At 40.7% G+C, this 11,881-nt stretch overlaps 1 protein-coding gene across 2 annotated transcripts; it reads left to right on the forward strand.

The window, feature by feature from the left end:
- The first annotated feature begins 416 nt into the window (after positions 1 to 416).
- Positions 417 to 10,370, forward strand: PABIR2 (PABIR family member 2). Of its 2 annotated transcripts, none has more exons than XM_079319394.1 (10): positions 417 to 866; positions 1,138 to 1,216; positions 2,494 to 2,550; positions 2,915 to 2,958; positions 3,039 to 3,093; positions 3,315 to 3,416; positions 4,651 to 4,739; positions 5,264 to 5,325; positions 7,248 to 7,344; positions 8,392 to 10,370. In XM_079319394.1, the coding sequence occupies exons 1-10, from the start codon at positions 433 to 435 to the stop codon at positions 8,540 to 8,542; spliced, it is 1,170 nt and encodes a 389-aa protein (XP_079175520.1). In that variant the 5' UTR covers positions 417 to 432; the 3' UTR covers positions 8,543 to 10,370. The 2 variants fall into 2 exon arrangements, with proteins under 2 accessions (XP_079175520.1, XP_079175519.1); XM_079319393.1 differs by having other exon boundaries at positions 424 to 866; positions 5,261 to 5,325.
- The last annotated feature ends 1,511 nt before the right edge of the window (positions 10,371 to 11,881 follow it).

Raw genomic sequence — 11,881 nt, forward strand, 5'->3', positions numbered from 1 at the left:
AACGAATTTTATGCCAGATTCCTTAAAGCTGAGCAGACTCATTGCAATCAAAGCCCTGGTACGTGCTTCAGCAGCTAGGGAAGGCTGGGGAGAACACTGGGAAAGCCTGCGGGACTTAGGGCCGAGAGAACCGAATCTTGAAGAAAGTTGTAAAACCTTTTCCGCACCAAGTCGGGAATCAAGCGCCGCGTTTGTGGCCGGGGTGGGACTCGAACCCGGGTCCTCTCCAGGCCGCGCCCCGCGGCGCGCGCGTCCTAGCGACCGTTGCGGCGTTTCAAACGCACACACGCTCCTCCCACAGCCAATCAGCGCGCGCGCCGCCCTCGGGGGCTGTCGGGAGCTCTCGCGCCGCCGAAGCAGTGCCGGGGTGCGGAGCCACCGCGCATGCGCCTTGCGAGGCGGGCGGTGCTGCCTGCGCCCCGCTCCCCGCGCATGCGCAGAGCGCGGTGGCGGCGGGCGCGGAGCGCGGTGGGCACCGAGGGAAGCACCGGGAGCGCTCGCACCGCCTCCGCGGGCACCGGCACCGGCAGCAGCCGCTGGAGGAATCGGCCGCCCCCGGGCCGCCCCCGGGATGCGGCGCTGCTGCGGCCGCCCCCCCCGCCGGGCCCGGCGCGCCCCCGGGCTGAGCCCGCGGCGCCGCCCGCGGGGCCTGTAGGGCCGGGGCAGCGGCGGCCTGAGGAGCCGCGGCGGCCGCCGGCGGTGAATGGGCGCCGCGGCGGGGCGGGAGGAGCCGGAGCCGCCGCCGCCGCGATGGCTCAGGAGAAGATGGAGCTGGACCTGGAGCTGCCGCCGGGGAGCGCCGCGGCCCCGGGCGACGGCGGCGGCCTGAGGCGGTCGAACAGCGCCCCGCTCATCCACGGGCTCAGGTGAGGGGCCCGGGGCGCGCCCGGCTCATCGCGCCCCGGGGCCGCCGCTGCCGCCTCGGCCCGGCCCGGCGCTCCCTCAGCGGCCCGTGCATCGTGTCCCGCGGGGCCGGGGCCGCCACTGCCCCCTTGTCCCCTCTCGCCTCACGGAAGGTGCTCCTTTTCAAATAAAATGATGTTTTCAGCTCTCTGGAGGGTGTCACAGCACTGTGAAGCTTTAAGTAAAGCGCATCCAAAAAAGCTGTTGGTAAAACTTTGTTTTCTCCCCCTGCAGTGACAACTCCCAGGTGTTTCAGCCTTACGTGTTGCGGACTCGCAGGAACAGCACAACAGTTATGAGCCGTCATGGAATGGTGAGGAATCTTAAGCATGTCATGTTTACACACAAGAAGGAATAATTGGAGTAGAGAAATGAAGTTGAACTTGACTTGTATTTGCACTAAGTATCCTAGCAAGCTTCCAAGCTGCAGAATAAGCATTTTTCACCTCTAACTGCAACCTATAATGAAATGATACTGTTGTGTTGACTGTGTGTCCCCAAGAAGACAATAGCAGTTGACATTATATGTGACACCCCATATTAAGTCCAGTTTTAGAGTTAAAATTTAAGCCTGTGTGTTAAAAGAGTAAAATACAGTCAGAATTAAAATTCTTTAAAGGGTGCTTTGTTGTGAAAATGCACGAGGGAGTCCCAATTCTTTGTTGACCTGTCTGACAAAGTGCTCTTTTTTCACAAAGACAGAACACTAGACTTCAGAAATCACTGAAAGCAGAGGAAATTATTCGTTGCTGTCTGTTATAAGTCTGGAAGTGTACACTACTGCAGTTTAACATTTCAAAGATGTTGCATTTCTTTTTTTCTACCCTCTCCTTCTCAGGTGAGGGATTCATGTGCACTTTCCACTGAAATGTTTCTGTCTCGTCTGAGCGTAATGAAGATTAAGTATTGCTTTTCTCAAAACCTTAAAGTCCTGACATAAGTTTCCTCTATTTCCTCTGTTCAGGAAAGCTGGCAGAGATTTTTAATTCAAAATCGTCTGTTGTGAGATTTCTTAAGAATCCAGAATTTTGGAGCTCATCAGTAGGTGTGACATTAGACACATGGCCATCCTGAGTGGGAACTGTTGGCCATTTATATGTGATCTTAGAATTCCAGAGGAGTTAGATGCATAAAACTGCAGAAGTTTAAGCTTTAGAGGGTGTTGTTCAAGACTGAGTTGAAGCACTGAGATTTCTCCTTTACAGTAGCCAGGAGGTTGAGTAAGGTGTCCTACAGGAGTTTGTCATATCCTGGGCAGTGGGGAATTGTGTAATGGTCACAGTTTCATTTGTACTATCTCCCTTGTCTAAATGGCATCTGTAGCTGTTTGTGCATTTGAGATGCTGAGCAGTATCTGCCTGCAAGTCAGATTCCTGTCACTTGCTGAGTGATACAAGGAATCTGTAAGTGGTAAAACAAGTCTTTTCTCTGGAAGGTCAGTGTTTGCTTTTTTGCAACATTGTTTGAGTCATCCACATGCAGTTGTGCAGCTCATTTTGAACTCCCTAAGAATGTAGTTGATGGTAAATAGTGTGTATGCAAGCAGTTATATGTGATTTAATCATTGTGGCTGTCACTTTTTTATTCCAGTTCTTGTCATCATCTCCTATTCGTATTCCTAGCAGCCGACTTCATCAGATCAGAAGGGTAAGTGGAGTTTTTATCTGTGTATTCAGTAACTGAATGAAAAGTATATGACATTGAAGTACTTGCACTAGTTTCTTTCCTACTGAGTTTTTTAAGTACTAAAGAAAACTGAATGTTTCTTAAGGCTTAATTTCAACAAGGAAGTGGCCTTGCAAGGCTTATTGTTGTGTTTAAGCTATCTTGCATTTTAGAAGTATTTAATTTAAGAGAAGCAGTGAGCTGGACTGGTGGCTACCCTGTCTTTCTGTAGTAGTTCTGCTGTTCATATTTCAATCCTGATGGCAAATAATGGAATGATGAGTATTATTTCAGTGCCTGATGAATCAAATGTTATGGGAAAACTTACAACGTTTATCTCTTGCAGGAGGAAGGAGTGGATTTAATGAACAGAGAAGCAGCACATGAAAGGTGAGTGTTACTGAAAGAAGGTGATAAAATAGCCAGAGTTATCCTCTTTGTAGCTACTGATGGGGTTTTTTGTATTCTAGGGAAGTGCAGACAGCAATGCAGATAAGCCAGTCATGGGAGGAAAGCTTGAGCCTGGTAATCTTTTTATAGATGTTTCCTATTTAATTCTACTTTTACACTCAAATGTCGAATTTAAGGGAAAGAGAGGAATTAACTGTGAAAATAATTTAAGAAGAACTTAAGCTCATCTGCTTTAGCTACTTTGTGCTTTTGACCCAATGACTTTCCATTTGAAGGTTGTGCCTTGGATTTCAAGGTCCTGTGCCTGTGTTAAGTATGAAACCTTGTATTCACAGAGCGACAATGACTTGGACAAGTCTGAGAAATCTTTTTCCCCAAAGAGAATAGACTTCATTCCAGTTTCTCCTGCACCTTCACCTACAAGAGGAATAGGAAAGGTAGGATAAGTGAAATACCAAGCTGAGACAATGTTTCATAATTCTAGACCAAGCTGAACTCTCAAGATGTGTAACTTAACAAGTTGTTCCATAGTTCAAAAAACCTCTGAACAACACAACCAAACAAGCACCAAAAAAGCCAAATCCATATTTTGTTGGTTTCTTAGAATTAAATGGTTGCCATCTGGGAGCCTGCAGAGTTTAAGCAGTGAAGCACTGGATGTTTTCAGTTACTGCTCTTTGTGCAGTGTTCCACTGGGTTGGGGTTCTGTTTCTAGGGAAGCTGGAAGAGGTCATGAAAATAGTCATAGATAGGATCTCCAGGTATGGAAGTGGGGGGATTCTGGGGAAGAAGCACCAAAATTGGACTGCAAATCTGTGTGGTGAGAGATGAAAATGTGTCCATCAGTTATGAAAAGGAAGGCACAAATGCACTCTGAAGGAGGATTTGGGTGGATTGAACTCATACTGAAAAATGGTGGCAGGTGCCAGAGAAAGAGGTGGCTGTTAGATAAACTACTTTTCTAGTGAGAATTGGAAAACTGAAATGTAGCATGGAGAAACTGGCATCTGGGTTTAAAGATGATCTGCTTGACCCTGTTTGCACCCTCTTGTATGATTCTACTTTTGTACAAAAAAGGAGTGATCTGTGTGCTCCTACCAGATTGGTGCATGTAACAGCCCTGTATGAGTGCTGGGTAAATGTGTTCCTGGGAAAACACTGATGCTGGCAGCTGGTCCTGTACCTTTAGAATTCTGACTGTAAAGCACTAGCAGATAACTTGACAGAAGGATTTTTGTGTTTAGGTAGAAGCATTCATGAGCTAAGCTCAAATCAGCTGCAGAATCACTGAGCTAAATATCCTGTTTTACTCTGGAATATTGTTAGTTTTCAGGTCAGATGTACTTTGAGTAAACTCATTTGTTGAACAAGCCCCATTAAAGAACTAAGTCCTGATTACTGCTGTTTCTAAATGTAAGAGAGCACAGAAATAATTCTCTTATTTAGAGAACAGTGTCTATTTCAATTTTACTTCTCTTGTGAGTTTCAATTTTAGCTTAATCTGAGCAGAATTGAATGGGCTAGTATGTTTTTGTAAATTAAGTTCTAATACTTGTAGATTATATCTGATAATCTGTGTAATCTGTTGCTAACTTTTCTTTAAGAATAAAAAGGGAATGGAAGAGGGGATGTTTGTAGGAAACTGATTTCATTTGAACTTTCTTCCTGCAGCAATGTTTTTCACCATCATTGCAAATGTTTGTGAGCAGTAATGGATTGCCTCCAAGCCCTATTCCTAGTCCAACAAGGCGATTCTGCAAGTAAGTGATGAGTGTCAGTTGTGCTAATATTGTAATTTAAACCAAAGATTAATTAAAGTTGATTTTAAGGCATTAAAAGAGTCTTCAGTTTTTGCAACTGCCGAAGCATCGCCACATAAAAATGAAAGTTTGACCTTTACCAATGGCAGCTTTATGTGTGTGCTCTTACAGGGCACGTGTCAACTTTAAACTAGACTTGGTGACTTTAGGGGAAGTTCTTGGGTGTTTCAAATTAACTTTGTCAGCAGATTAGTTTTATATAAATATGCAACAAAATTTAGAGAAGGATTGAAAAGCGAATGTGATTCACAGAGTGAGAGAGAAAACCTTAAAAAATCTACTACAACTTTGTGTGGCAGATAATCTGCTCTAATAGACAGCCCTTGTTATCTTATGTATTTAGATTCCAGAAGAATTCCAGTTGTGCAGGAATAGTTTTGAAGAATGCTTCATATGCTGAGGTGTTGATTTGATGCAAATTGGCAACTTTATAGGCCTGACTCTTAGTATTCTCTCTTCAGCAGGAGGAGTCAAAGTCCAATCAACTGCATCAGGCCCAGTGTTCTTGGCCCCCTTAAAAGAAAAGGTATGTGTATTTATCAGATGTTTTCATATGGATATAGTTTTCTAGCTGGATACTTCTTTTTTGTTATTCTGTAAATATAATGCACTTGTATCCACAGTGAGCTGGAAATTGCCAAGCATAACTCAAAAATACAAGGTATAGTAGCTAGGAAGTAACACAGGAATGAAAAACTTAAAAAACAGCTACTGCTTGACAGAAGCAAACTTTATTATACATCAAATTAAATGTCAGCTTACAAATGCTCATAACATTCCTACAAGTACCACTGAACAGTGCACACCCTTCAGATCATCTTAGGAATGTTGCTTATCATGCAGTATCTTCTAAACTTAGTACTGAATGTTTGTTTTCACTCTGAAAGTTCAGAAGGTGAGTGTTTAGAGAAATAGACTAGATCAGTGCCCTTTCCTCCTGAAGGGGGAAAATGCATTCTTTCCTGGAACTGTTCCACGTTAGAGATTTTCAGCTAACATCCCCAAACAAATCTCCATAGTAGAGCTGTAAGAATGAGATATTCTTAAAGTGTGCCTTTAGCTGTGTTTATCCTTTCTGCTTTTTTTTTTTCTTTTAAATTTAGACATTCTTAACTGCACCAAAACCATCCTTTTATTGTACAGGACTTACATTTAGGCTTTGAGAAAAGTTACTGTTTGTTGTTTGGCTTTTTTTTTTTTTTTTTTTGTTAGTACTGTTTGTCCTATCAGATAAAGAACATTGTCTAACTGATACTGACTTGACAAAGGGGAGAGACAAGTTTTCTCACAGATGTCAGTTCTATCTTGGCTTTTATTTTCTGTGAATTTTAGAGGCACTAAAATGGAACAAAAGTTTATTAAGCTGAATGATCAATAAGGAACAAATATCCATGCTTACACTTTACAGAAATTGTAAAAGAAGTGCAGGTAGAGAGACAGAATTTCCTCACCAAATCCATGTGCTCCCATGGAACATCTTATACAAAGTGGAGATACAAGTTTTCCTTTTTTTATGTGAAATAGCAAAAATTTTTCAAAATGCTGCTTAATTTTGAAGCATCTTATCCATTAAAATGAACTTACTTTTTTTTTTCCCAATTATATGGTCCTGTTTTTTTCTGAATTTTAGCAGTAGATTTATAGTTGGAGAAGGAAAGCCATGAACTGAAGAACTTTTCTCTGCCATAGGGAATTAATGTTGGTGGACTCTGCACTGTGTTGTAGCAGTGCAGATTTGTCTCTGTGAAATTTAAGGGGCAAAAGTGTTATCTAAGTTGGTTTTTGTTCATTTTTCCACAAGACCAAATATTTCATAAATGTTTTTTGCCCTTCTGCTTGCTAGAAGCAATTATTCCTTGCCTTAAGACAGGAATGTATCCCTGTGGGTTGAAGGAAATCAATGTTTTGGAAGTTACCAGTCTTCTATAAGGTGTAGCAGTGTGACACAGTCTATACATTCTTTTGCAGAATGTATAGACTGGTGTGCTATAATGCTTAACCTCTGTCAGGTTTTCAAACTGACTCTGCAACTACTGCAAAGTCTTGGTAAAAGCCAGAAAAATTATTACCATTTTATGCTTTTTTTTTTTTTTCCTCAAAGTAAGAATGAAAATACACTGAAGGTGAGAGGATATTATTTTTCTTTTTTTTTTTATTATCAAGTTCATGGTATTTTCAGATGTCTGATTTTTGTCTGATTGCAGTATAAGTAACAGGTTTGATGTCTTTGAGATCATTGTAGCCTCTCAGATATTGCTGAAGTTTTACTAAGGATGGACTGGATGGTCTCACAACAGCTATCATCAAATTAATGTCTTAGCCAGGTGCTTGCTTGGATGAATTAGAGAACTTGTGTTACAAATGCAACCTTGGAATGTTTTACAGCAGATATTAAATAGATATTCCAGAGACTCAAGTGAATTTGATTATTTGTGCTGTTTTCCTTAGGTGAAATGGAAACTGAAAGTCAGCCAAAGAGACTTTTCCAAGGAACAACCAACATGCTTTCTCCAGATGTTACACATCTGACAGATCTCAGTTCATGGTAAAATATTACATGTGCCCTGAAATGCCAAAACAGGGAATGTGCATTTATCATAAGCTTTCTAGTTGTTTTTTTTGTTTTTTTTTCCAGGAAAAAAATACTTCATGTGTTTCTTGTGGATGTGTATTAATGGGAGCTGCCCTGTGGTAGTATCCTGTGACAATTGTCCTTCTCCTTTAATCAATTCTTCCTGAACAGACTCTAGCCTATATTTTGTGTATCAAAGCTTTTACACTGAGTATTATTGTTACAACTGTCACTTCATAAGCAAAGTTACTTTGCTTCATCATTACAGTATGTTGTAGGCAGTGTCTGTGTCACTTCACTGAATGCTTAGAAAATGTGTGTGGGTACTTAATTGTTCTTGTTCCTAATGATTTTTAGAGTTAAGTTATCTTTCTTTATTACAATCATAAAATACCAAGTTCTTTTGTGTTGAGTCAGATACTAAGTATTCAAAAATATCAACTGTTTTTACAACTAATTACAATTACTGTAATTTCAGTTTACCTACAGACTTGAAACTGCCTGGAGGTTTTTTTCCACGTTGCTTCCCCCTAAATTGCAAAAGCATCAATGTATGTGCCCTCTGGGATCTTGTATCTAGACTTCAGAATGCAAGCACAGGAATTCTGTGAGGAAAAATAGGTCTCACTCTTGCTTTGAGCAGTACCGTGTTAAAGAGCATACTGACTAATTAATGACATGTTTTCTGCATTGCTGATTAATTTATTATTTTTCCTTTATTATAGACTTTTAAGGTTTTATACATATTTGTTGTCACCTCCTTTCTATGTGTGATTAAAATCAGCTTCATAGTTTATTCTGCATGTTAAAAAAACCCAATAATTCTGCTCCCCATTCCCATGAGGAGCATGAATATCTCTAACATGCTACAGAAAACAAGGAGTTTTCAGGGCTGCCAGTCTTGCAGTAAAGACTGAGTGGTAGTATAGGTCTCCTACAATTCCTGTCCAAGGGGGAAGCATGTCAGCTTTGTTCAGAGCCTCGTGCCCCTGCACTAAAGGACCTTTTTCCCTTCCCCAGCCTGTCCTCGGATATTCTGGATGGGAGTAGCAGCAGTGTTGGCTCTTCCTCTGACTCCCTGACTAAAGGCAGCATCACCACGGAGTCTCCAGTGCCCTGCTCCAACTCCTGCTCCTCCTTCATTCTGATGGATGACTTCTCACCCAAGTGACTTTACCAAGTCTGGAGTCAGTGTCTGGCTGTGCTGTCCCCTTCCTGTACACTCGTACAGAGAAATGAACTCTGATCCTTGAACCATTCATATGAGGTTTATTAAAAGGAAAAATTGTTGTTACTGTAATCCTTGGCTACTTTCCAGTGATTTTTTTTTTTAATTTATCCATTTAATGGACATTGTAGACCATATTACTGTCTGGTTTTGCGAATTTATTTTTTAAACAAGATGTCTGCTGATATTATACTAACTTTTGCTTTCAGGAACTTGCATACACTTTTTGATTCCAGGAATAGGTATCTACCTACTAGTGTTGCAATTTTTAGGAATGTACTTCTATCATTATCATGGTCACTATGTCTAGGGAAATAACTTGGTTTGGAAGGATTTGAAAATACTAATTTATTCTCTGGCACTTCTACTATTGAGTAAAATTATTCTTGCTTTTTTTTTTTTTTTAAGTCACTAGCCTCAAATTCCTTTATGGAAGGGAGAAAAAATATTTAATTTTCTTAGTGCTGCTAGTCATTTTTTTGAATTCATTTACAGAAGACCACATTGGGTGTGGAAATCTCACTCTATTACATTAAACTAAAAACCCCACAGCAAAATAACTAATGACTGTCACTTTTGCCATCAGTGAAAAATAATAGTACACTGCAAACATGATTAAATTAGCTGCATAGTTCTCTTCCCAGAACATTTGTCCTACAGATTGTATGAAATAAGGTCATTATTCAGCAAGATTTTGGCCAGGAAAAATTAATCCACACCTCGATTGAAGACATACAGTGCAGATAACTGAGTTAGTTAAACTACTGTGTAGGAGAACCATGAATGGCACCGTCGATGTCTCCTGTGGCATTGAGGTCATAAGTATTTTTGTGCCTTAGGGGACATTGTTACAGAATTATGGAATGTAAACCAGAGGGGTGGGTGGGGAAAGTCCTTGTGTACAGCTTGTTTATAGAGTGTTACCCAAGTCTGTCGGCGGTGCTGCTTCCCTTATTGTTCCTTTCTGAGGTGTGGAGGTGCTGGGGCAGCCCCAGCTCCGAGGGCAGCCAAGGTGAGAGACCCTTTGCAGCTGCTCTGGGCAGAGTTTGTCCCTTTCTTGGTCATGAGCAGAGCAAACAGCTCAGCAAACCTTCTATTCCTAAGGAAAGGCTTTGGATTGGATATGAGCTCTGCAATTGCTTGGTGAAGGAGTTCCCTTTGAGTTATGAGTAGTCTTGATACAGTACCTTGGTCAGTCTGAGGTAGGAACAGATATTTTACTTTTTAAAGACTATAACGGGGCAAAATAAATCCGTTTGTAATCTACTGTGTTATGCTATTTATTATTTATAACTCTGTAAAAAGTCTGTGGTGATGAATTATAGTATTTTTTTATGATTGAATAAGTTTTTTATGTTCAGTAATTGCTGGCTGGTTTGTATTTAATACGCAACATTGTCTGCCAGAATCATAAGCTTCCATTTTTGAATGTTTGTAACATAAATGCTTTTGTTACCTAAAAGTACAACTTGTGATCTTTCTGAAAGAAAATAGCACTGAATTTAAAGTAAGATTATGTGCTTTAGATGTGAGCACAATCTCTGGCAATACTGTCTGGCTAAAAGGGGAGGGGGAGAACCATAGTTTTTTCTGTTCTGAAGAAGCCGTTGGGTATCCAGAAGACATGTACATACCAGATTATTTTTAAAAGTGTTTCCATTAAATTGTAAGAAGTACCAGAATGGGCCAACAGTGGCACTATTATTTGTATGATCATTTCCACCTGTGGAGCATTAGTTCCCCACTTCAAATAAATGTGCATATTGTAAAATATTGTCCATTGGTGCCATTTTTAAACGAGCTCTACAGTATTGAATGTTAATTTTGTTTGTATATGCACAGTGCTATTTCTTGAATTTTTGATGTCTTAAGTCGCTTAATTTTTTTTTATTTTTTATTCATGCCTGTATCTTCTCTGCCTCTTGGTGCTTAAAGAGAGCTGCTTTTCCATTTGCAAAATATTGATAAAGAGTCTGTGATAAAATCCAACCCCGTTACCTGTGCCCTGGTTCCCTTCTACCGTGCTTTTACTGGTACTGTGGTTTGGAAACCTGAACAAGGGGTGGCAGGAGGGGGCAACCTATTGCATGCTTTCTTAAACCTGAGAAGAGCATAGCTATTGCTTAATTTTGGCTGATTTACTGTACAATTGCTGTATTCCAGATTTGTTTGTTAGTGGAGAGTCCTATCTGAGTGCTGGCCTCTGTAAACATTGGAATGTAAGCTGCATAAAGCGAGTGCACAAATAGCCACTCTTGTTACAGCAGTTTTTGTAGTGTTCTGGCTATTCCCCACTCTTGGAAGGTCTTGTGAAAGACATTGCTCTTTTATAAAATATATTCGTAATGCACACACTCGCTGTGTCTGTTGTTTCACAACAAATGGGTGTCCCTGTCCCTGAGGTAGGTTCACTTTCACCCTCTTAACACAATTTATTCATTTTGGAACAAAGTTTTCCAATATGTTGATTATTGAGTTGCTGCTGCTTACAGGGTTCACTGATACTGTAGCATACTCTGACTAAAAGTTGCATTTCTGGATTTGTTCCCTGCCTTGTTTGAAGGAATTAGAGCATTTGGGAGAGAAGGCCAGCTGGTGCTGGCAGTCAGCTCTAATGTACAACTATTGACATTTAACAACAGTTTTTTATGACTTCACCAGACTTATTTCTGCTGAATTGCCATGATGAGAGTCTGAGAATTCCTGTCTTTTCCCCACTTCCTTCTTTTTATAAGGGATCATTAGTGTGTATCTGTTGCTGAGAATAACAGTGATCAGTTACCTTTAATGTTGTAATTGAGAACTAAGATAAAATACCTGTATAATTCAAGCAATATTTTAGAGAGACTATTTTTAATATGTTAATTAGCACAGTATTACAGCAATGGTCTTTGTACAGCTCATTGACCAGCACTGCCTTTAGATCATATCCAGAGCTGAATCCTCATTTCATGGGCTTAAAATGCTGGAAGGATTTTACCAATGGTTTAGAAAAATGTGTGTGTCAGCTGTGGAACTCTGTATGTTTTGATAATATCAAGTGTTCTGCATCAGGAAATGGATCACAGTGTGCATGTTTCATTCTCCTTCATTGAATTTCAAATTGGAGGATCATGGGCCCAAAAGCCTGTATTTAAGGGGCTGTTTTTCTGACTGTATGTGATTAAATACTTTCTCCTACAATGAAAGTAATTAAACTGTCAGTGGGTGAGGATGTAAATCTGAGTCCTGCAGACTTTATTGGAAAACTCATTCTTGAAAGGCTCAAGGAATTCTATACTG

The sequence above is a fragment of the Erithacus rubecula genome, assembly GCF_903797595.1.
Source record: "Erithacus rubecula genome assembly, chromosome: 15".
Taxonomy (NCBI): Eukaryota; Metazoa; Chordata; class Aves; order Passeriformes; family Muscicapidae; genus Erithacus; species Erithacus rubecula.

What these genes read in the sequence shown, in the direction of transcription:
- PABIR2 (XM_079319393.1), top strand. Translation starts at nt 433, where the DNA reads ATGCGCAGAGCGCGGTGGCGGCGGGCGCGGAGCGCGGTGGGCACCGAG. An exon ending in CCGCTCATCCACGGGCTCAG is followed by an intron (nt 867 to 1,137) that starts GTGAGGGGCCCG and finishes CTCCCCCTGCAG; the next exon opens with TGACAACTCCCAGGTGTTTC. An exon ending in CTACAAGAGGAATAGGAAAG is followed by an intron (nt 3,417 to 4,650) that starts GTAGGATAAGTG and finishes TTCTTCCTGCAG; the next exon opens with CAATGTTTTTCACCATCATT.